Source organism: Tauraco erythrolophus, chromosome 15, assembly GCF_009769465.1.
Source record: "Tauraco erythrolophus isolate bTauEry1 chromosome 15, bTauEry1.pri, whole genome shotgun sequence".
NCBI classification, from domain to species: Eukaryota; Metazoa; Chordata; class Aves; order Musophagiformes; family Musophagidae; genus Tauraco; species Tauraco erythrolophus.
Window position 1 is genome coordinate 21,525,091 of NC_141479.1, and position 22,524 is coordinate 21,547,614.

The window sequence follows — 22,524 nt, forward strand, 5'->3', positions numbered from 1 at the left end:
TCACCTGCTGCCTGTTCCTGCCCGGAGACGCTGCTGCTGGCACGCTGTGTGTGTCGTGCTTGGTTAATAATTTATGTCAGAAGAGAGTACGTCAGTGGAATTTATTTAAAACAAGGAGGATCTGACAGTCCGAGCGCTCATCACGCTCCACCAGTCAAAGACAGGCCTGGCTTTGTTTCCATCAGCTTCTCCATGGCAGAGGGGCTATCCTCGGGATGAGAACACCCTCCCTGCCTGTGCCACCGGGCAACTCTGCCATGGCCTTTTCCTTGCCTCTTATGAGAAGGGATAAACAAATACTTCCTCACCATCCTCACAGGAGGCCTGCCAGGCTTACAGCACGTTGGTAGAGGGTTGAGGTCTGTGGTGCAGACCTGGCAAAGGCGTGGAGGGGTCTTGGTGGAAGGAGGACAGTGGCGATGGTGCCGGTGGCAGGAAGCACGCAGCCCTGCCAGCACCCACTCTGCCTGGCTTTGATCCGTGTATCCACAGCCCCATCCCTGCTCCAGGCATTTCTCTCTGGTTTGGCACTGATACTATGAAAAATTACTAAATATCCCGTAATGGATTGCTGGAAATAAACACCTCGTGGCAGCCGGGCTGGCACGGCGAGCGCCTGCCGTCTGCGTCAGCTGTATGGCTTTCAGGGCAGGGAGCTCCTTCCGTACACGGAAAGCGCCGTGCCCATCTGTGCCGTGGCACAGATCATAACGAAACTGCCAAACCGGAGCCAGTCCCGGCCGTGGCGGGAGCACGGCGCCGTGCCATGGGGCGGCCGTGCCATGGGGTGGCCGTGCCCGGCAGCACGGAGGGCTAAGGGCGAGCGCGGTGGGCCGGATCCGGTGGGGTGCTGAGCACCCTGGCAGGAGCCAGGCTCCGAGCCATCCCTATTCCCCTGCTCGGCTCCTGCGAGCCGGTGATGGTGCCGGCGTTCGGCGCGTTGTTGCCTGCCTTTGCCAAGGAGATGTTTGCTTGGCTGTGCGGAGCCTCGCGAGGGCACCACCACCCCGGCCACATTGGGCTGAGGTTTCTGCCTGCTGCTGCCCCACCACAACAGATGATGGACTTTCTCGGGGCTGTTTCTTCCCTGCTAACACCGTCTCTCCCATTAGGTGCTGGGGGATCGCGCCGTTTCCTTTCCCGTTGTCACCCTTTGGACACGTTTACGCGTCCCGCTGCAGCAGGATGCGGGCAGGAGCGTGGTGGTGGTGGCGGAGGAAGGCGTGTGGGTGGCTGGAACAGGGAGGTGGGCAGCGTTTCTGCTTCACCATCCGGTAACCGCCTGAGCTTGCAGCAGGGGAGTGCTGTAATTTGCAAAGCTGGTTTCTGGCACACCCTGAAGATCAATAATCTGCTTAGCTGAAAGTTTGCTGGATCTCCGTCCTTCCCTTCATTTTCTCCCTTCCTTCGATTAGAGTGCTGGATTCCTTTCACGCCCTCCGATCTCCTTGCAGCTCTCATGAGCCTCGTGCTCTGTTGCATCCTGTTTGCTCAGGTTTCCTTGCTGGCTCTCGTGCCACTTCCTTGCTAATCGTTGCAGGACCCTGGGGCTGCGAGCTGACGTGGAGCCATGTGCGATCAGGCCGTTGGCAGTGCCCTGCCTTCTGCCTTGTCCTGGTCACTGCCCAGGCTTGGCTTTACGTTCCCCCTTGGGCGACAGGCAGAAAGATGAAGCTGCATCACTGCTGCCAACGCCGGAACAACCTGCTCCAGCCTGACGGAGCCGCTGCGTGGTCTGTTCCAGCTGAGGATGCTCTGCAACCTGGTGTGGGACAGGACCAGCTGTGGTGGAGCAGGGGGTGGCACTGCCTATCAGAGTCATGGTGGCCCCAGGCTGGGTGCCTGCACGCTGACACAGTGTCCCCCACCCCATCCCTGTGCAGGAGAGTGATCCCCTGGAGAGACGCTGTCCTTTGAGTGCTCGGAGAAGCGCTCCTCCTCCGATATATCCCTGGGGAGCAGAGGTGTGGAAGTGGACATCAGGGGACAGCAGCAGCTTTCCCTGCTTTGAGCCATCCCAGCTATCGCTCCTGCAGCCGCTCACGTCCCAAGCAGTTCCTGAACATTTAACCTGCATCAAGCAGCTGCCCGTTGAGCTCGTCTGATCCTGTAGGATCAGGCTCTTTCCCCACAGAACCTGGGTGCTGGTGTAGGGGAAACTGCCAGCGCTCCTCCTGACCCACAGCCCTGGCTGGTTTTTTCTCCTGGTCTTTTTTTCCCCTTAACTTTTTGGCAACCCGAGGGATCTCGCTCTCCCCGTGCCAGGCTCCGGTGCCCAGGAAAGGGTTACAGCTCTCCAGCACCGAGCATTTCAGTTTGCTTTGTTCAGCGCGATGCATATTTCATACGCTGAGCTTCCCAGCTGGCAGAGGCCTGGAAACCCTGCGAGCTGTCGGGTATTGTCTCTCTCCTTCTTTATTTGTTTATTTGTTTGTTAGGAGGTTTTTTTGGGTTGTCATTTTTGTTGGATTTTTTCTTTCCCCCTCCTTCCTTTTCTAAATTGCTCGCTTGCACGAAAGACAAACCCCAGTCCCTGACAATAGGGGTCTATCAATAGATAAATGGTTTCACAGCTGTATCTGACGTGGTGCTCTAGCCAGGGCTTTTATGGCGAGTAATTTTCTCGTGATGAGGCTGCGAAGGGAGCCGTGCGGGACGGATGGGTTGCAGGAGCTGGCAGCAGGAGGACACTGCAGCCATGGGCTTTTCTTCCACCACCCCCCCTCAAAGGTTGTAATTGTCTCGTTGTTTATCCATATGCAAGCTGTCGTCCTGGACGGGAACCGGCTCGGCTGCGGCCATCCCTCCCAAAAGTCACCAGCATCTCCTGGCGCCGCCTCCCCGTGCCCCCCGCGGCTCTGCCATCTGCTAGCAGCTTGCTGCTGGTTGCCAGCGCCTCCGCGGGGCTGCGGGCGTTGGGGGCAGCTGGCACCGTCACCCTTTGTTATGACCGGAGGTCTTGGCTGTTGGTGCCCCTGTGGAGGGGACCAGGAGTGGCTCCACCTCGCTCACGTTCATCCCAGATCTCCAGAGAACCCGTGGGGAGGTGCTCAGTCATCACTGAGCTGCCAGGGTTGTCTTGGAGGCTTCCTCCAAGGTCTGGGCACTCCCGTGGCTGCTGCCCATGGGTGGGGGTGGTGGGTGCCATGGACTTGAGGACTTGACACCTCTCTGGGCCAAGTCCCCCTTGGAGATGCTGTTGCACATGGACCTCTGGTGTGGTTGTCTCCTCTGTGTCGTCATCCAGGTGCTTTGAAACAGCTGGCGTGAATGTACCTGGCTCTTCTCCTGCACGTAGCTCCTGAGGCTGGAGATAGGCACGTGCCAGCCATGCCTGGTGTTCCTGAAAGGGTATGGACACGCTGGTGGGGATGTGACTGCCTGGCCCAGGGAGTCCTGTCTCTGGCTGTCCCAGACAGCCACCCTGGTTTGTTCCTTTCCTATCCTGATCCGACCTCAGCCTAAAACACTTTGTTCTTTGTCCTCAGTGCTTCTACACTTCCACAACATCTCTCCTGCCAATGGTACAATTTTTCATCAGTTTTCTTGTCCCTGCTGCATCTCATCCTCCTGTACTGGTACCTCCCACAGGTCTCTCGGTGATGAAGCTTACCTCCAGCATCCCAGTTCCGTCTCCCATCAGCAGTGGACGTGCTGTATGGTGCTGAAGCCTCGTAGGATGCCTTGGTCAGGACAGCACATCACTCATTCAGGGTCAGACTGGCTTGAAACTTGGATCAAAATTCAAGCTGAGTGATGGAAAGCCGAAGGCTGGCTGACGAGTCTGCCTGGCTACCGTAGGGGCTTCACCTCCTCCGCCTGGGTCTTTGCCCACCTCACGAATCTTGTCCTCAGCCCCACAGTCTCTTCCATCAGTGGCCACCCCCTGGGCAGGCAGCGTGGGGAATGCGTTGTTGAAGGCAGCCTCCATCAGCTCTGCTGCGTTTCTTCTATCTGGAACATCAGTCCTGAGGTTTTCTGGCATGATCCACCTTTGGTAAACTCACGCTGCATTTTTTCCTGTTTTCCATTTACCTCTGCTTCTTCCAAAAACTCCTTCCAAAGCCCTCACAGTGTTGGACACTGCAGTTGTGTCTATTCCAGTTAGGATTTCTGTTTCACCGGGTTCCTCTCCTCCGTATCCTGCTTTATGTCCTGCCCAAGTCATTCAAGTTTCTTCACTTTGTTGCCCAGGCTGTTCTCGTTGCTGTAAAAACATTTTAGCTGCTTCTCATTGATGACATCCAGTTCCTTAGTCAACTTGGTCATATGTGTTTATATCTCCTTCCTTCTTTCTGTCTGTCCTCTGATTTTTTTGTTTTATTTTTGGCCATAGCTGTATTTTATTTCTTCCTGGTCATAAAAGTGGAGGCAGAGATTATGTTAGCATCGTGTCCCCTGTTTCTCAGCTGAAAACTTTTCTTGCCACAGGAGCAGCCTTGATCCCAGAAGACTATTTCCTTGCGCATTCAAATTGAATCCATCTGTCAAGGAGAACCCACTTTCCATGAGTGTTTCCCTTGAGCTAACCCTTGTTGTAGCACCCTCAGAATCTCTACTGGTCTCTTTATTATTGTTTTATGCTTTTGTTCCCCCTGGTAGGGGGAGGAAGACTTGGGATGAGTGTCCTCAGTCCCCTTCACCAGGCTGGCAGTCTTGGTTCTCCCAGCGTGAAGGACAAAAGGGGTGGATTCCTCCCTGGTCCCATCATGGCTGGTTTTGGTCTTCAGCGCTTTTCTGTTTCCTTGCCTGTGCCAGGAGAGCCTGGGACACTGGAGTGTTCACTTTTGATATCGTGAAGCTTGAGGTGAAAGCAGGTCTCTGCCCACGCGGTCACCGCTGCTTGTTTCTACTCGAATTTTGCAACCTTCACACCTGAGTCCTTCTGATACCCCCATGTGGGGTTCAGCCCACACGCTTAAAACCTGCCTCCTTCTTGGACCTCCATCAGGTCATGGAGGCCGTCGCTGCTGTAGCACATCTTGGAGATGTTTGCTGAAGAACCCTGGCCGTGGTGGTGGAGAAGCAGAAGCAGAGACCAGAAGAAGGAGGAACAGTCTCTGCCCCAGAACACTTCCAGCCCAAAGGAGGGGACAGCGGCCGCTGCAGCGTGGTTTAGCACGAGGAAGCACTTAGAGGTTCTCGGGCAGCACGATTGTCTGCAGTCACAGCCTCCCTGACCTCGACTTTTAAGTGGGGCTTATGGAAAAAAAAACGAAGGTGGGCCACTAATTGAATCCTTGCCTGGTCCTCTGCCTGCCCCCGAGCACGGAATTGGAGCGGGCGTTGCGAGCGCACGTCAGGAGCCTTGCTCTAACGAGGAGAGCTGAGGGAGTGGGAAGATGTGCTGACATCTCGCCTCGTTTATTATCTTCTGGAGCCTGCAAGCAGGAGGGATGGGAACGGCGGCGTGGAGAGCTGTTGGCGTTTGTGGAACAGCGTCACACGTCTAATTTATGGTGTTAATAGAGATCAAGAAGTTTTGGGTCCATGGAACAACTGCGGGGAGGACTGACCTTTCCCAAACTTGAGTTGTTTTCTGTGGTTCTTTTGGGATCATCTGGAGTTAATCAGTCTGCTAGCTTCAAAATTCAGTATTGCCTAAAAATACGTACAATCACTTCTCCGTGGAGCAACGTTTGCTGTAAGTAGCGGGTTGGGTTTTTTGGAAATAAGTTTCAGTGTTCCAGCTCCACTGTGCACCAGCCTTGCTTTTAAATTTAGAACCCTCCAAAATGAAAAGTAGATCGACTGTGTTATTCCCAGCCCTTTTCTAAAAGTCAACATTGCAAAAAACCAGATGTGAAATGTGGCCTCGTAGATTACAGTCTGGGCTTGGGGTTTTTTGGTTGGGTTTTTTTGTTTGTTGTTGTTGTTTCTCTGTGCTGTGTCCCCGAGGAGCAAAATCTGCCTTTTTCCAGCAGGAAGAAAATTGTTCCGTGTCTAAATTGCCTCCTGCTTGCCTTCTGCAGGATGCTGCAGGACACGGAGCTCAGAGGAACGATAATGCTTTTACAAAAACACGCAACTTAGCAGGGAATTTTTAATGGTGAATGTGCATGAGAGTTCAGATTTTCTGGGAATTTGGTAACGCTCGAGCCAGCCTCCCCCTCCAGGACATCCGTTCAAGTGTGGCCCAGAGAGATGGCAATTAAAAGGCATTGTCAAGCTGATTATTGGTCTCCAGCTTCCTTTCAGGAGGTGGGTGAGCATGTCCTCACATCCCTCATCACCCACCACACCGGTCCTGGATGTAGCGTGGTCGTGGGTTACGCCGCTCCGGCAACCAAACCCTACACAGTCGCTCACTCCCCCAGCCCCAGGGATGCCGTGTTGTGGCAAAGGCTTCGCTGTGTGCGGCGCTCTCCGGGCCACCGGAACCTTCCCAGGGTGAGTGAGTGGTGCCATGGGGCGCAGGGAGCGTGTCTGGAGGTGCTGCTGGCAGCTGAGCTTCAGCAGCAGTGTGGTGCTGAGCGTGGCAGGGCATCCATGCTCCGCAGCTGGACCTGGTGAGTGTGGCAGGGTGTCCGTGCTCCACAGCTGGACCCGGTGAGCGTGGCAGGGTGTCCGTGCTCCGCAGCTGGACCTGGTGAGTGTGGCAGGGTGTCCGTGCTCCGCAGCTGGACCTGGTGAGTGTGGCAGGGTGTCCGTGCTCCACAGCTGGACCTGGTGAGCATGGCAGGGTGTCCGTGCTCCGCAGCTGGACCTGGTGAGTGTGGCAGGGTGTCCGTGCTCCACAGCTCAAGCCTGGGGTGCAGCGCAGGAGGTGGGGCAGCTCTTGGGGCTTCGTTATGTTATTTTCTGCACTCTGGTATGTTTAAAACAAAAACAAAAAAAAAAGAAAAAAAAGTTACTACTCTGCAAGAACTGCTGAAAGGGCTCCATCACTTCCATAAACCTCACACATATCAATTATTGTCTTCTATTAGTCACTTAAAAGGCTAGGTTGCTTAATTATTTTGATCACAGTAATCACTTATTTACAAGGCGGGGAAAAATGCCAAGTGCTTCCAAGCTGAGCAGCACAGTCGGGCTGTGGCAGAGGAGGCAGGGCTGCAGAAACATCTCCTTCTTCCCCACAAACATAAATCCTTCTGCTTTTCTTGGTTGCATCAGTGATGGTGCCCAGCCTGGGCCCTTCTCTCCTGCTCTGGAAACTGTGGTGGTGAAGGAAGGTGGGCTGATGAGAGCCCAGGGTGGTGGGAGCTGCAGGGAACTGGTTCTTCATGGAGAGAAGGACTGTGGAGGAGTTGGAAGGTGGGCTGTGGCTAGGTAGGAGGGTGGAACAGGGAGTGGGGACCCAAGGATAGAAGTGTGAGTAGGGAAGAGTGAAAGGAAAATGACATGAGATCGCAGGGCCAGAGGAGCCCCTTGCATGCCCTCCTCCCTGCTGCCCTCCTCCCCATCCTGGCAAACCGCTCCTCTGCGAACGCGCTGCCCCGTGCTGCGAGAGTTGCAGGGTCCCTTTCAGGTCCTTCCAGGGAGAAGATGCTGATCCGCAGCATCACCTGGGGAAGAGGTTTGGATTATTGGGTTTTGGGGGGCTGGGGGAAGGAAGGATCTGGTAGAAGTGAAGCGTGACCCACTGAGACCTGCTCCCAGCGTCCTGCCGCTGTTTGCAACCTGCAGAAGGTGTTTGGGTGGGTTTTTTTCCTAAAAGCTTGTCTGCCTTCCCGCGATTCCATCGGCCCAATAACAGGTTATCACCTCCCCTTCCAAGCCTCCCCTTCCCGCTTTCACTCTGTGTCTTCCACATGTTTCTCCTTCGGAATCCGCAGTGCCTCCTCTGCTTTCCAGCGAAAGCCAGGCTGCTCCCAGCCCTCCTCCATAAAAGCCCCTAATTCCATTAAAGCCCATTACAAGCTCCTCTCCCGCAGCTCCCGGAGGAGCGCGGGGCAGCGTCGAGCAGAGACCGCAAGAAAACAAATGGGCCACTTTGAACAAATCCCGGGGCCGCTTGCCAAGCGGGGATCCCCCGCTATTTACAAACCTCCTAGCACCGAGGTAAAAGGGAAGCGGGGAAAAGGCACCTTTTATAATCACCCAGATTTAGTCCTTCAAAGGATTTATTACAACCTTTTATTTTCATCCGTGGAAAATGTAATCTTAATCTAGCGCGCCGCCTGGCCCGGCTCGGCTCGCCGGATCGGTTTTCCAGCAGGAAGCTCTCAAACGGCAGCCTTCGGGGCCGCGCCGAGCCCGGCTGTTAAAGGTGCTGGGATGCATTAAAGCAGTTGAAACGTGCATTAAAATGCAGCACTGGGAGAGGGGGATATCTGTGCAATTAGCAATCCCACGCTTTCAGCAGCTGCTTGCGTCGCCGATCCAGCGCATCGGCAACGGGCGCCGCTGAGATTTCATAGATTTCTAGGTTGGAAAAGACCTTAGAGATCATCGAGTCCAACCATCCCTAATCCCCATTAAACCATATCCTCAAGTAGATCATCCACCCTATTCTTAAACACATCCAGGGATGGGGACTCAACCACCTCCCTGGGCAGCCTATTCCAGGGGCTGACAACCCTTTCAGAGAAGAAATTCTTCCTAATACTTTCCTTTGATGGAGAAAGGAAACAAACAGGCTAGCCGCGCCGCTGCCGCGGAAAAAAAGCGGCTTTCGGGGTGGGTTAGCAGCCAGCTAGCTCGGGGTACGTGGGGTTTTAGCAGGGATCAGGTGCAGGGGGTTGTAGGAGATAAAAGGCTGTGAACCTTGAATTTTAATTTAGGCTGTTTGCAGGCAGCAGAAGCTGCTGGCACCGGGGCGGTCCGCGTCCCCTCTGCGACGCCGGGGAGCGGTGCCAGTGACATTCGGAGTTCAGCAAGCAAAATGCTATTAAGATAACGTCACGGCCTTTCTGGTTTACTGTTTGCAAGCCAGCCATAACATCATTAAATTACACAACAGGGAGGTGCCCGCTGCCAAGGAGCTCTGCTCGAGATAAGATGTGGGTTGAGCCGCTGCCAAAATTTTGAGTTGATATGACAAGAAATTTGGAGCTGGTTCAAGGCTTGATTCGCACCAGACATCGCGGCGTGCAGGTAAACACCGGGCAGGATTGGTCCCTGGGGCAGCTCCGCTGCTCCGATCGGGGCACGGTGCGGGTCATGCAGGTAGGGTGGTATCCGGCGCTGCCGGCTGGCACCGTGCAACGCCTGTGCAGAGCAGGGCTCGGCCAGGCAGGCTGGGGCTGAAAGCATTTGTAGTAGCCAAATTTACACCCCTTCTTGTGTTCAGCACTGACAAGCAGAAGGGAAAAGTCTGGCAGGATCCGTAGATGAAGCTCAGGCAACTGTTGGCAGGTCTTCACCGTCCTCACCTCCACCACCTCTGCCCAGCCCCTTCGGGGGAGTCGGAAGCAGCCCGACAGCTAAAGGGGTTGAATTTGGAGGCTCACAGTAGTAATTAAAGCACCTGTAATGTAGGGGCAATTTTGATAGCTCATTATCTCTAGCTGAGATGGGGTGGAGTTACCCCCCCCGGGAGGAGAGGGGTCGCTGGCAGGGTTGTAAGGGCTGGGGTACCTGATGCTCAGGGAAGATGCTCGTTTTGTGATGCCATGGCTGGACCAGGAGGAAAAGGAGCAAGAAGAAGTAGCCACAGCATAAAACTATGTACAGCCTTGGTAAGAGCACTGAAACCCTGCCTCGCTGGTCCCTCTGCAGCACCAACACATCCCTGCCACGCGTGCCCACGCAGGCTTTGTGCCCCTTGCCCTTTTGCTGCTGCTGTGGAGGTTTGGTCCTGGGCTCTCCTGGATCTCAGGTTTCTTTGCGCTATCCTCAGGCCCCCTCTTTCAGATCCCCCAGGGAGGGCTCAACCAGCACCATCCTCACTTTGCCATCGTTCGGCTGAACTCCCTTCATCAGCATTAAGGACCTTTTTCTCCTGCAGCACCTTCCAGGCAGTGGAGGTGATTCACAGCCAGGACTCTGGGGCTCAGGACACATTTCAGTCGTTCCATGGAAGCACCTGGGCTGTGTGTGCACAAAGCCTCATATCACCCCACCCTCCAAGACAGGACATCAGGAAGAAATGACTTAAACCAAAAATTGTGCCTTAAAAGCAGCTTTCTAAGCGTTTCCCATCAGAGAAGCTTTGTTTCCACGGAGCCACAAAGCCTGCCCTGCCCTGGGACTCTGCCTGGAGCTCCAGTTCTGCTGTTACTGCGTTCCCTCGCGGCTGCCTTTCTGGCATTTGCCAACTTTCGGGGTCCCACGTGTATCTCATCCGTGTTGCAGCAGCTCAAGTACAAAGTGGCTCGGAGTTCCCGTTACCGGGATGTTCCCTGCGAAGGGACGGAGCGGCGCGTACAAGCACATCTCGCAGCGACCTTCCATCCCAGCAGTGCCTTTGCACATCTTCCCTGCAGAGGACTTTGGGGTACCGCAGTGCCGCGAGCGGTGCGAGGCTCGTGCCTCCGTAGTGCCTCATCTCTCAGCCTGCCCACATCCTTGTAATTACAGAGCCACGTGCGTGCAGGGGAGATGAGATACCGTGGCGTGTCAGGCAAGCCTGTGACCTTCCTGCGATTCTCCAGTTTCCATAACAGCAGGATATTTGTTTTGTTGCCATAGAAAACCTGCCCGAGCAGGTTTGCAGGGTACCGAGTTGTCACTACAACCGTTACCTTCTGCTGAGCCTGAAAGGAGCCGCGCGTCCCCGAGACCAAATCAGATGGTGTTTCCTGCCACCTCCTCAGGAAAGAAAAAAAAAAAAGTGTTAAGATTGACAGTTTTGGAAAGCGAAGTTTTCTATCTGGCAACAGAGCAGGCGGCAGCGTGGCACAGTCCTGGCAGCGTGGCGTCCCCCGCCTCGCAGCGGCTGCATGGCGCGGCCGCGGCGGGCAGGAGGGTGGTCCTCGTCCCCGAGGACACCGCAGATCTACTATGTGCAGGGCGAGCGGTGGCTGCACCTTCAACATCAGACCAGGATCCCATCTCCCCGCTGCTGTGGGCAGCGCTCCGTGCTTCCCTTCCCTGGCAGGGATGGCCCTCGCCGCTGCCAGCCTGGCCACGGTGCAGCCAGTGGCCGGTGTCCCCTGCGGCTGCTCCTGTTTCCAAGGCTGAGCAGCACTCCAGGACAGGACAAGGAGTTTTCAGGGATGCAGCCTCCATGACGGGCTTTCATCCATCCCTCAAGAGCCCCCACCATGGGAAGGGCAGCCTCACCCAAGGGAGATGGGAGAGGGGCTTCTTGAGCGGTGGGCGCCCTGGTCGGGTGCCTGGAGACTGCAATGCACAGCACCCTGTCTCTGTGCCCCCCCAGCTGCCCACTCCTTGGGCCGTGCTGAGGCTCCAGGGACAGGGGTGGGTTCCCAAATGATTTCTGGGGAAAGAACCTGACCCTGGGCGAGGCTGATGGGTGCTGTGGTGGGAACAGGGTGCAGAGAACTCTTGTGAAGCTGGTTCCATCAGGCCATCGAGGGTCAGAAAGGACCATCCCTTTCCCAAGAGTATTTCCCAACCCTTTTCCAAGAGCATTTCCCGCATGTTTGCATGCGAGACCTCTCCTCTCCCCTGCCAGCAGCTGGAAGGCGTCAGCCTGCCTGGACTGCCGTGCCAGGGTGACACATCTTGTTTTCCTATAACACAGAGGTACATTTTCAGTGCTTTTCAATACTGAAGGCACTTAGGGGAGCTCTTTCCCTCGAGGGAAGAGGTCCTGCAAGCGGTGTCGGAGGGTGGTAAAAGCCGGGAGGGCACACGCCGTGGGTCCTGCTTGTCCTTAGCCAGCCGTGGTGCCAGGGGACAGGCGGCGGAGGTGATGTGGCTGCATCTCCCTGGGATGCCCTGACTGTGCACTTGTCCTAGGTGACTCCGGGTCTCGAGGAGCGAGAAGGGGAGCTGCTGGTGAAGGGACCCTCCGTCTTCCGCGAGTACTGGAACAGACCCAGGGAAACGGCGGATGCCTTCACGCCCGACGGCTGGTTCAAAACAGGTACCGCGATGGCTTCCCCGCGGCGTCTGGCGCAGGGCAGGGAGGGGAGAGGGGGGGAGAGGCTCCAGTTTGACCCCTGGGGGTCCATGGCTGCTGGGGGGCGGTTTGGAGATGGGGTGGTCACAGCCTGGCTGGGGGTGCGCGCTGGGCGTGCTTCCAAACGCCGGCATCAGGGAGGGGCTTCGTTTGCGTTGGCCGTAATTAGTCACCCAAGTAACGGGGTACGTTCAGGAACGTTTGTGTGTGGGCAGAGTGTATCGGTGCTTAACGTTTCCTGGGGGCTCAAACTTTGCAACCTCAGCACCTGAGCACCGGGAGGGACTTGGTGTGACTTACACGGGGACTGTGTCGGTGGGAAACCCCCAGTAAGCTCCGAGGTGCTGATCTGTCCTGGCACCGGCCGTGCCATCTGTGGGGGAGTTGCTCTCCTGGTCATGGATGTATTTGAATGGAGAAGAGAATCTTTAGCCTGGAGAAGAGGAGGCTGAGGGGAGACCCGATTACAGCCTACAAATACTTGAGAAAAGATGGTGGGGAGGTAGGGGAAGGGCTCTTTACATTAGTGATGGGTGATAGAACAAGAGGAAATGGGTATAAGCTTAGTCAGGGGAGATTCAGGCTGGATGTTAGGAAGTATTTCTTCTCTGAAAGGGTTGTCAGCCACTGGAATAGGCTGCCCAGGGAGGTGGTTGAGTCCCCATCCCTGGATGTGTTTAAGAATAGGGTGGATGATCTACTTGGGGATATGGTTTAATGGGGATTAGGGATGGTTGGACTCGATGATCTCTAAGGTCTTTTCCAACCTAGAAATCTATGAAATCTATGAAATCTATGAAACAAGGTGTGTAGGGTGGGAACCACGTGCGTGGGCAGCACGGCTGTATGGGGTGTCCCTGGGATGGTGGGCTTGGCCCCTGGGATCCGTGGGAACTTCTCAAGGAACTGTCATTCGTCGGTCAGGAAATAGTAATTGATGGAAAACTGAACTTCCTGGGGAAAAATCCCAGCGGGTGTCTTCAGTGTGAGAGCGGTTCGGGAAGGGGTTTTGAAATTGCCAGAACATTTTTCTAAAGTGAAAAGTCTGCGTCTTCCAAATAAAGAGACCTTTTAATTTGAAGCCAAGGCTCATCTTATTTCTACGTGACATGTTGTGGAAATGGAAAGGGAATGTTTCCTTTTCTGGGTTTCCGAGGGTTTGCCTTTCAACTGAGAGAAGTGTTTCTGAAACGTTTCCAGGGATGAGAACACCTCTGGTATTTGCCTCTTTCAAATCAAATTTCGTCAGAAGATAATACTCTAATCATAATAATAATACCTTTTGCAAGTGGGTCCTGTGTGTGCCTTGGTAGGTTTTATGGAATATTTGCAAACAGAGCAAAAGATCCCGTTACCCTGCGATAGCAGCAGATGCCGTTGGGACCATCCCTGCTGGAAGCTGCGGTGACTGGGACGGCACGTTCTCGGAGGAGAACTCTTCAGTCTCATCCTGCCCATCCTGCAGGGTAACAAATTCAAGAGTTTACCAGGCTGAGGACCTTTCCCAAATGGAATGGATGCGACAGGCCACGAATAATGTGCTTCAAACGCGCTCTGCGCGTGGCTCGGCGAGCGGTCGGAGCGCTCCGAGGTTCCCGTGCGCCGGCACCGTTCCACAATTTATATTAAATACTGAACCAGGCAGCGGGCGCTGGCCCCGGCTGGTGGTTGGTATCTCGGTGTGCCCACCTTCCTGCCAGCCAGGGGTAAATACAGCCCCCAGCCCAACCGCCCGGTAATCTTGCGAGCGCAGAAGGGCGCGATGGCTCGTTTGTGCCGACCCTTAACGTGCACGCGGCTCCCGCTTCCCCGTTCCCCGCTTCTGCTGCGTGCCAGCAGCGCCGGCGGGTCCGCAGGGCTGGATTTCTGATGCCCTCTGTGTAATCTTATTGATTTACGGGTCCCGAAGAAGCTGTGATTTATTATTATTGTTATAATAATGACACTGCCCGCGGTGTCACCGCGGGTCCCCATCCCGGGCGGGTACCGCGGGCTGGGACCGGAGCATCATCAAGCGACGTGTAGGGTGCAAGATGATCAGCTTGAAATTTTTTTTCTTTTTTTTTTTTTTCCCCATCAACGCTCCTGATGAATATTTCAGCTGCCGAGGAATAGCGCGCATTAATTATTGCAAAGAGATGTCTTTAGGAGAAAATGATTTTGAAATTCCGTTTAATTTCATTGTAATGCGCTGCAAAACAGGAAGGGAGTATGTGTGTTTAATTGGCTCTCGGGGGTAAGGCCGGGAAGATGGCATGCCTTTGTCACAGGCCATTAGTGATACAGACTGCATAATGAGAGAGTACAATCAGCTCACAGCTGCCGGCTCCTACGGGGAGAGAATGATATTAAATAGAAATCAGTATAAATTAAAACTTAACCCTTTCGCTAGCGGAGCAAAGCTCAGAGCTAGAAAGAAGGGGTGGAGGGGGGAGGATCTGGGTTGGGTCAGGGGGGTGCCTGGCCGACCCCCCCAGCGGCACACCGCTGGGGGGGTCGGCCAGGCACCCCCCTGACCAGGCTGTTGGGAGAAATCACCTGGAGATGGTAAAGGTTTTGGCAAGGGTAAACTTGGAGACGGTGCGGATGACTCCTCAGCTGTCGTTAATGGCAATCTGGAAGAACCAGCGGGTCAGCGGGCAAAGAATAATTACTGGAAGGGGGAACCCTGGTGTGTTGCACCTCGGGGGGAGTCTGTCCCTGCAAGGGCACGTCCCTGGGGTGTCCCACCATCGGCACGCGCCGTACCGTGAAACAGAAAAAAGCGGCGCGGTGTCTCTGGTTGTCTCTGGTCGCTGTTGGTGGTGATTGAGTTGTCATGAGTTTTGTTCTGGTATAGGACCCCAAAAAATAGTGCCAACACTTATGTGGCAACAGTCGTTCTCCTTTTCTGATTGACAGCTCCTGTGTTAAAATCCCCTTTTCTCGCGTGGAAGCGCCTTCCTCAAGAAAACAACCTCATGGTGACCATTGGGGATGGTCATTCCCACCATGAAAAGAGGCCAAAAATAGAGATGCAGACTGTGGCCACCAGCACTCTCCGGGCAGCGTGTTCCTGCGGCTCCCTGCTCGGTTTCTAGGGAAAAGCTCGGAAAGACCAGGCGTTTGGGGCAACAACTGCAAATCTGGGGTTTCTCTCGGGCTTCTCCCAGGACGAGAGGCAAACACCGTGCGTGTGCCGTGCAGGAAGCCGGAGCAGGGATCCCTCCCCGGTTTTGTGCCTTCTGTTAGAGAAGGAACGAGCGTGTGTGTTACAGGGGAAAAAAAAAAATAGCCAAAAAGGCATGATGCTGCAGTGACTTTTTGATGAATTCAAGATCGTGGCTCTTTTGAGAAGCGTCTGAACTCGTGGCGTTGTGTAGGTGATTTACTGCTGCTCCTGTCCTCTTTATTCCCTGCGATTTGCACCGTTGTCTGCCTATCTCGCCGTCTCTCTCATTTCCATCGGCGGGAATTTGATTATTTTTATTGTATTAACGCTGTCGACGGAGCTGCTTAGATCAAAGTCCCCTCCAGCCATTTCCAGGGAGACTGCTGGCTATCCACCTGCTGTCATACATCCGAGTGGCACCAAGCCCTCGGAGACCAAGACGAACCAGGAGAAATGCCTACGGCCGTCTGCCATCCCTCCCCAGCTGTCCCACGCCCTGCGAGGTGAGAAGCGATCTCCAAGCGCTCTCCCATGCCGCTGAGCGGGAACGATGGGCGAAAGAAATAAGGAAGGAAGAAATGGTTTATGCTGATGGTGGTGGAACACGGGCACAGGTTGCCCAGAGAGGTTGTAGATGCTCCATCCCTGGAAGTGTTCAAGGTCAGGTTGGATGGGGCTGTGAGCAACCTGATCTGGATGGAGGTGTCCCTGCCCATGGCAGAGGGATGGACTAGATGACCTTTAAAGGTCCTTTCCAACCCAAACCATTCTAGGATTCTATGAGCAAACCCCGGGAGCTGGAGGAACGCAGCAGACAACCACCAGCTTCTCCGGTCGTCCCGCTCCCTGGTCTTTATTCATCCGTCGCAGCCTCGCGATGCTGGTGTCCCTCGGGCTCTGGGACCAGCACATCACGTTATCTCTGCCCAGGAGGCCACGACTGTCTGGCAGCAAGCGGCTTCAGAGGTGTGAGGAAGGAGACAGAGGGTTTGGCTCAGCGTGGTGCCCTGGCACTGCCCGGGTGCCCGCTGTTTTCCTTCCGGCGCGGAGTCGGGCAGGGTGCTTTATCCCGAGGAATCTGGCAATACAGTGGTGTGTGCAGGGCGAGCGAGGTGATCAGAAAGCAGACTTCTCCCTGAGGGAAGGCCAGCTTCCATTCCCGTTTGCCCATACATCCAGAAAATTAGAATCTGGTGTATTCAGGGAGATTTATTTTCAATTACAGGTTAAGGCTGAGACATGAAATAGCACCGGGTTTGAAAGCAGTGCATAAATCCTGCAACAAATCCATGTATCTCAGCTCCATATAATAAGATTTTATTGATTGCTATATTGTATCTGTCAGAATAAAACTCTCTTAATGCATGCATCAGGATGGAGAAGATAGAAAGCTTGTTGGTAGTAGAATCTGATTCAAGAATCAATGCACTTTGATTAATTTGTTGTTAAGAAAGTAAGAGTTATTTAACTTGCTTGATGCACATTTCAAAATAATGACTCATATCTTTTCAGTTTCCTTCTTTAAGCTGCATTTAAAAAATTAACCTTGTAGCTCTTTTTTACATTGCTAAGTCCTGGTTTATCCCTGAAGTTTTCCTAGATCCTTTTACGCAGGTCACAAACCCCCCAGACTCCCATTAACAATAATTCCTATGGCCCAAAAGACTTCCCACATGGCCTTGTTAAAGGCTTTAGAGGAAAGGAGAGTGGGGTGGACCTGCTCTTTATTCCTTCTGAAGGTTCTGCAGTGAAAGAGGGAGCTCCAGGGGAAAAAAAAAAAAAAAAACTTAATCTGGAATAAGACATCATGAGGAGAAATGAGAAGCACCCACCAGTTCTGGCAGGCTTTCAGATGCCGCCGAGCCTGGGCAGCCGGCAGCGTGCTGTGCAGCTGTCTGTGCTTGCAGAGCGTGCCACTCTCCCAGCTCAGGCCTTTCCGCTGTGATCTACAAACTGGGACACCGAGGACAAGCCTTGGCTGAGCTGGGAGCATCCTACTCAGCACCGCAGTTCCCGGGTCGCTCCAGAAATGGGACCTGCTCTTGGTGCCGCGGTGAATCCCCAGGCAAGGGGAGAAGCCCAGCGACTCTCTCAGACTGGTTTCAGGGACCTCCTGGTGTCTGTCTGTCCTCTTCAGACTGAGCTCTCCAGTCCATAGCAGGGTAGCTATGCTGGCACTGTAGAGTCGTAGAATCACAGAATGGTTTGGGTTAGAAGGGACCTTGAAGACCATCCAGTTCCAACCCCCCTGCCATGGCCAGGGGCACCCTCCACTACACCAAGTTGCTCAAAGCCTCATCCAACCTGGCCTTGAACACTTCCAGGGATGGGGCAGCCACAGCTTCTCTGGGCAACCTGTGCCATTGCCTCACCACCATCATTGTAAAAAATTTCTTCCTTAGATCTCATCAAAATCTCCCCTCTTTCAGTTCAAAGCCATTGCCCCGTGTCCTGTCACTACACACCCTTGTCCAAAGCCCCTCTCCAGCTTTCCTGTAGCCCCTTTAGGTACTGGAAGAAGTACTGCCAGCTGCAGATGCGTGCCATTCCCAGCCTCGGCTCTTTGGAGCTTTCCAACCCACCACTCTGATGGAAAAGGCAAAGCCCCTGCAGTTTTCCAGCACAGAGAAATCTGGTGTTTGTAGGAGGTGCCCTGGGCAGGTCACCCTTGGCCAGACACAACCCGTCCCTCCTCTCGGGCTGGTCCCCAAGGAGAAGGGGCAGGAGAAGTGGCAAGCGGCGCACACCCCGTCCCTCCGGCGTAGGCTTTTTCCCTGGCACTCGCGTGTCCCCGGAGACAAGCAGGTGTTTCCTTGCCAGGGGAATTGCTTACGTTGGCGGGTGTAGCACTGACACCTGAAACAGAAAATCCTTCAGCCTGATCAAGGCAGATTATAAATAGAAACGCATCTAATTAGCATCCTAATCTGCAGGTTTTCTGTTTGTTTGCAGTCTCTTTCCTAGTCACAAATCCAGTTAATGCAAATTCTGTTTTTAAAGAAACGATTCCTTAATTATAATGTGTTGCAGATGATGTGATTTACCGGTTTGGTTACCCCACCGGATGAAGCGGCGGCTCCCGCCGAGGCTGGGCTGAAGCAGCTTCTGTTGGAGCCTGTCCTGGCAGGATGGCAGTGCCATCGTTAGCGGCTTTGAACATGGACCCACCTTCCCACAAATGAAAGGGCATGAGAGGACACCCCAAAAAATGCCAGGCGTGCCCCAAACCCAGCTCCACGTGCTGCTTTCGGAAGGATATCCCTTCCGAAAAGGGATATTCGGCAGGACTTCCCAGGCAGCCTCTCTGGTGAAGCCACACCAGCCATGTGCTGGGCTCACAGTTCCACCCAGCCCTCGTTTGGAAGATGCTTCTAGAGGTAAAAACATGAAGATGGCATGGTGTCTAGTGTGTCAGCCGTGCGTAAAGATTCCTTTATAATCTCAAAATGTTCCTTATACACGCACACCTCGAACACTGGGGAGAGAGAATTCGCTTTTTCTGCTTCCTGCCTCGGTGTTGATTCTTTCTCCTTGAGGAGATGATTTTGCCAGGTTTGCCCCATGGCTGAGAGCCTGAGGGTCGTCAGGACACAGCGAAACGGAACGCTGTGTTTCCCTGACTGCTCACGAGACCGATGTTTTCCGCAGTTCAGAGAGTGGCTTGGGATTTCTGTAGCTGTAAATGAGAGTGGCTTTTGGCACAGAATTTGTTTACTCTCTACAAAGCTCTGCTCTAGTTGTATCCAACATCTTGGATGCCAACCCTGTACTTGTTTCAGAACATCCGAAACCTCTGAAAAACCACACCAGTTTTCGGAGGCGTGGAGCAATCGCACCCCAGCTGAGAGTGGGGGGAACAGCAGGCTCCTGGGTCTCCAAAATCCAGGCTCTTCCCTCTCCATCTCTGTTTGCTTTTACCTTCCAAGCTGCTCTTGCAGCGTGAAGGGAGAGGGGCTCATGCAGGTTCTGATTGATGAGACCGACCCTTCCCATCCCGTCCCGTCCCATTTCAGCTGGTACAGAGTAAGTTTTTCTTTTTAGCAGCTAGAAGAGCTCTGTGTTTTGGTTTTAGTCTGGAATTCGTTCTGAAAAGAATGTTGATAACACCCTGACACCACGACACCTTCCCTTCCCAGGGATTAGTGCACGGAGTCCCGTCCGCAGCCCCAGCTGGGTTGTGCTGTAGGGACATCAAGCCTGGCAGAAGATCTGGTAGGAGAATTGCAAGCTGGCAAGTGGGTTAAGAGGGGAAGTGCAGGATTGAGCTCAGGATGCGGTAAAGAAATGGGCTGAACCATCGTCTTTCTCATGGTACTTGGCAGATCATTGCTGGATCGTTGGCAAGGAGTTCTTTCAAGTGGCTACTTGCTGCTGGATAAATAGTTGAGTGTCCTCCAGCGCAACATTTAAAACCCCGTAGGGGAAGGTCAGCATCAAACCAGCCGAGTGCGATGCCTGAGCTGTCGTGCGGAGGACAGGACCGTGGTCCCATCGGAGGTGCTGTTAAAGCATGTGTTGTCTTGAGTACGGAATGGAATATCTTGGAATGAGGCCTCCGGGATCTTCGTGGGTCCATGCTTATGGTTCGGGTGCTGTGAACACTAGTGCTTGCTGTGTTTTTACTGGCACTGATTGCCCCGTGGCCTTTGGAGAACCTCTTCAGCAGGAAGGATAAACGCTGCAGAGAGTTGTCTATAGCAGTGACTGAGGGTTGGATTTTCTGTACCCTGGCAGAGAGCATCAGGGTAGGAAAGGCAACTGTTAAAACTGTATGTTGAAGTGATCACCCAAGATCCAAACAGCATTTGGCTTTGGAAACACCAGACTGACAACTCACTGCTCCAAACACGAGTTGTCATCCATGTACCGACCGTTTGTGCTTCGCTCTTCAGTTCCTTTTGTATGTTTGATGGACCTGTGGGTCCATTTCCCAGCTGCTGTCCCCACTTCTTGTGTCCTGGTGGGCTTCCTTGCACAGCATCTCCCACCAGGAGCTTCCCCTAAAGCGGGTGGGAAAGGCTGCTTCGCTGGCTTTGGGGACACCTGTTCTTCCAGCTTGGGTGGTGATGGGGGTTATGTCGCGTCCTGACACTTGCCTGTCACCAGAGATGCCCAACTCAAGAGGAAATTTGCTGAAAACAGACCTTCCTTCCACCTTTGGCCTGGCTGTCTGTCGTTTTGTGCCTTGTTTGGTGCCCTCAGCTTCCCCTCCCTCCTCGTTTGCCAGGTTTCCCGTCGCTCGCGGCGCTCCGCTGGTGCCCACGCAAGCTGTTGTAACTTGCTGAGTAGTTTTCGACGTTCGATTCGTGTAACCCAGCACAGCCCTAAGCAGAGCAGGGTCGGGGAGCTGCACCACTTGATTCCAGTTGTAGGACGAGCCGGGGAACCAGTGGTCTGGTTTCCTTCCTTCCCCAGTGCAGGGAAATGAGGGGTTGCTTTTAGCAGGAGTGATCCAGGGCCAGGCGCCGTTAAGCAGCGAGGTTTTTGTTGGGTGTTTCGGTGGGCTGGTAGTGTTTGGAGAAGAGCTGAACGTCTCTGGCTTTGAGAGGCTCTGGAATGCTCTCTGTGTGCCGGGACAGATCGCTGCCGAGGATGCCATCGCTCCGGGCACTTTACTTTCAGCAAAAGTCATCGCTCCGGGTTTCGCTCAAGACGACTGAGAACATATTTACTTACAGACTGATGATATTATGCCCTAAGCAAAAGTATGGGCTTGCGTAGATTTAAGCAAACAATCTAAGGCAGGTGTCTCTCCTCATATCCCACCGCTGCCTCTCTTAGTCAACAGCCTCCCACCGTTATCCCATCTCCGCTTTATTTGTCAATTTTTCTCAGCAGAGACAGGGACAGGTCACTGCAAGGAGAAGAAGAATCACAGAATCATGGAACGGTTTGGGTTGGAAGGGACCTCAAAGACCATCTAGTTCCAACCCCCCTGCCATGGGCACGGACACCCTCCACTACACCAGGTTGCCCAAAGCCCCATCCAACCTGGCCTGGAACACTTCCGGGGATGGGGCAGCCACAACTTCTCTGGGCAACCTGTGCCAGTGCCTCACCACCCTCAATGTAAAAAATTTCTTTCTTAGATCCCATCAAAATCTCCCCTCTTTCAGTTTAAAGCCATCACCCCTTGTCCTGTCACAACACACCCTTGTCCAAAGCCCCTCTCCAGCTTTCCTGTAGCCCCTTTAGGTACTGGAAGGTGCTGGAAGGTCTCTCCGGAGCCTTCTCTTCTCCAGGCTGAACAGCCCCAGCTCTCTCAGCCTGTCTCCATAGGTGGTGCTCTCTTTAGCTAAGGTGGGATGGATCCCTCAGCTGCTCTATGGAGGGCAGGAGCCAGAGCAGAGGGGTTTGGTCTAATTTTTTTATCATTACAGTTATTATTTTCAGCCGTTGCCACATGGTTACCATGCTCTTCAAAGTTTTGCCAGCTGAGTGGCAGCCGTGTTCATCTGGGCCGCCACACCTTGGAGCATTTACTTATTTATTAGTCTTTGAATTTTCTTTTTCATCTTGTTGTCTGCAGGGATTTCTATAAATATTTAAATGCTAATGTGAAAAAAAAAAAAACAACCAAGCAACCACGTTTTTCATTTTTACTTACCCATTTTCTTCTCTGGCTCATCCTCTGGGCAAACCCATCTGCAGTAATTCTGGCCGTAGGCAGCGGGGTGGGAGGGGGTCCCTCCCCCTGCTTGTGGTGTATCAGTCACCCATGAGTTCCTGCTGCCGCTGAGTGATCCTGCAAAGTCTTGGCTGCCTGGCTTGCAGGAGCGTTCGAAGGCTCAGCTGGTTTATCTGCTGTTTTCCATGAGAGCACGGTGCCCTTGGAGCGGGGTGGGCAGCCTCGCCAGGCTGCGGGGGCTGCGTCTTGCGTGTCCTTCAGACCTGTGATGTGCTGAAGGGTTGGAGAGGCTCCATGTGCAGAGCATACCCAGAAACGAGGTACAGCACCTCTGCCAAGGGCAGGCAGGAGCCAGGATGCTGCCAGGCTCTGCCAAGGTCGGATTTTCTGTTCATCCATTCGGTCCTGTCCTCTCCTGCCTGGGAGCTGATGCCCGGGACTTTGTCTGCTGGCATATGTCATGTAAGGAGGTCTGATGCCAGCCCAAGCCAAGGCTGGTGCAGGGACCACATGCAACAATCCCTGAGGTCTTGGAACAATAGTACAGAGACGGGCATTTGTATTTGCCAGCCAGATCCTGCTGGCCGTTTGGGCACGCTGGGAAGCCCGTCTCGCAGCGGGTGGGAGAGGGTTTGGAAGGGATGGGTGGATGATGCTTTCCATGCTCCCCTAATGCATCTGCAGATGAAGCTGAAGCTGCTGACTCTGTTCAGCTGTGGGTTTTAGAGCTGCCAGCACCACTGCCAGCCTTCAACCAGCCCTTCGCCTTCA

At 54.0% G+C, this 22,524-nt stretch overlaps 1 protein-coding gene across 1 annotated transcript in view; it reads left to right on the top strand.

Annotated features, from left to right (window-relative positions):
- The window catches only part of ACSF3 (acyl-CoA synthetase family member 3), a 63,749-nt gene that overhangs the window by 24,447 nt on the left and 16,778 nt on the right, over nucleotides 1-22,524 (top strand). Inside the window, exon 7 of the mRNA XM_086620738.1 lies at nucleotides 11,812-11,938. Within this exon, the coding sequence (XP_086476864.1) occupies nucleotides 11,812-11,938 (127 nt within the window). The remainder of the gene's footprint in view (nucleotides 1-11,811; nucleotides 11,939-22,524) is intronic.